Genomic DNA, 510 nt, shown 5'->3' on the forward strand with positions numbered 1-510 from the left:
TCACTGGAGACACGATGAGACCAAGCTATCGGGAAGTGTCCTGCCTGCCTGGCAGGTGAATGTCCTGGCAGCTCCAACAGGTCAGATGAAGTCCCGCTAGGATCACTAGATGGCCACACTAAGTGTCCACAGATAACTCTGCGCAATTGTCCTGTAAAACAACAGGTTCAGGGTCTTCAGAACTCCTCCTATGCCTATCCATAGGTCTGGTACCTGTGGGATTCTCCAGAGGGCACAACTCACACGCTCTGTGGCCTGGGCTCTCTCCCGCCGCCGTTGAGGAGCTCTGTGAGTTCCCCGATGTACTTGATGGTGTACTTGAGTGTCTGGATCTTGGTGAGTGGTTGGCCTCTCTGGCTGTAGACAGGAGGCAGGTAATTCCGGAGCGTGTGGAGGGCATCGGCTAAGGTCCGCATCCTGAGTTTCTCTCTCTCGCTGGCCTTCCGTCTCCGCTGGACAGACATCTTGACTTTGCTGCCTTTCTGGCCTTTGAGACTACCAGCAGTGTGT

At 54.9% G+C, this 510-nt stretch overlaps 1 protein-coding gene across 1 annotated transcript in view; it reads right to left on the bottom strand.

The window, feature by feature from the left end:
• Positions 1-223: 223 nt before the first annotated feature.
• Positions 224-510, bottom strand: part of Msgn1 (mesogenin 1) — a 601-nt gene continuing 314 nt past the window's right edge. The window contains exon 1 of the mRNA XM_021178517.1: positions 224-510. This exon is cut by the window's right edge and continues 314 nt beyond it. Within this exon, the coding sequence (XP_021034176.1) occupies positions 240-510 (271 nt within the window). The 3' untranslated portion in view covers positions 224-239.

The sequence above is a fragment of the Mus caroli genome, chromosome 12 (assembly GCF_900094665.2).
Source record: "Mus caroli chromosome 12, CAROLI_EIJ_v1.1, whole genome shotgun sequence".
Classification (NCBI taxonomy): domain Eukaryota; kingdom Metazoa; phylum Chordata; class Mammalia; order Rodentia; family Muridae; genus Mus; species Mus caroli.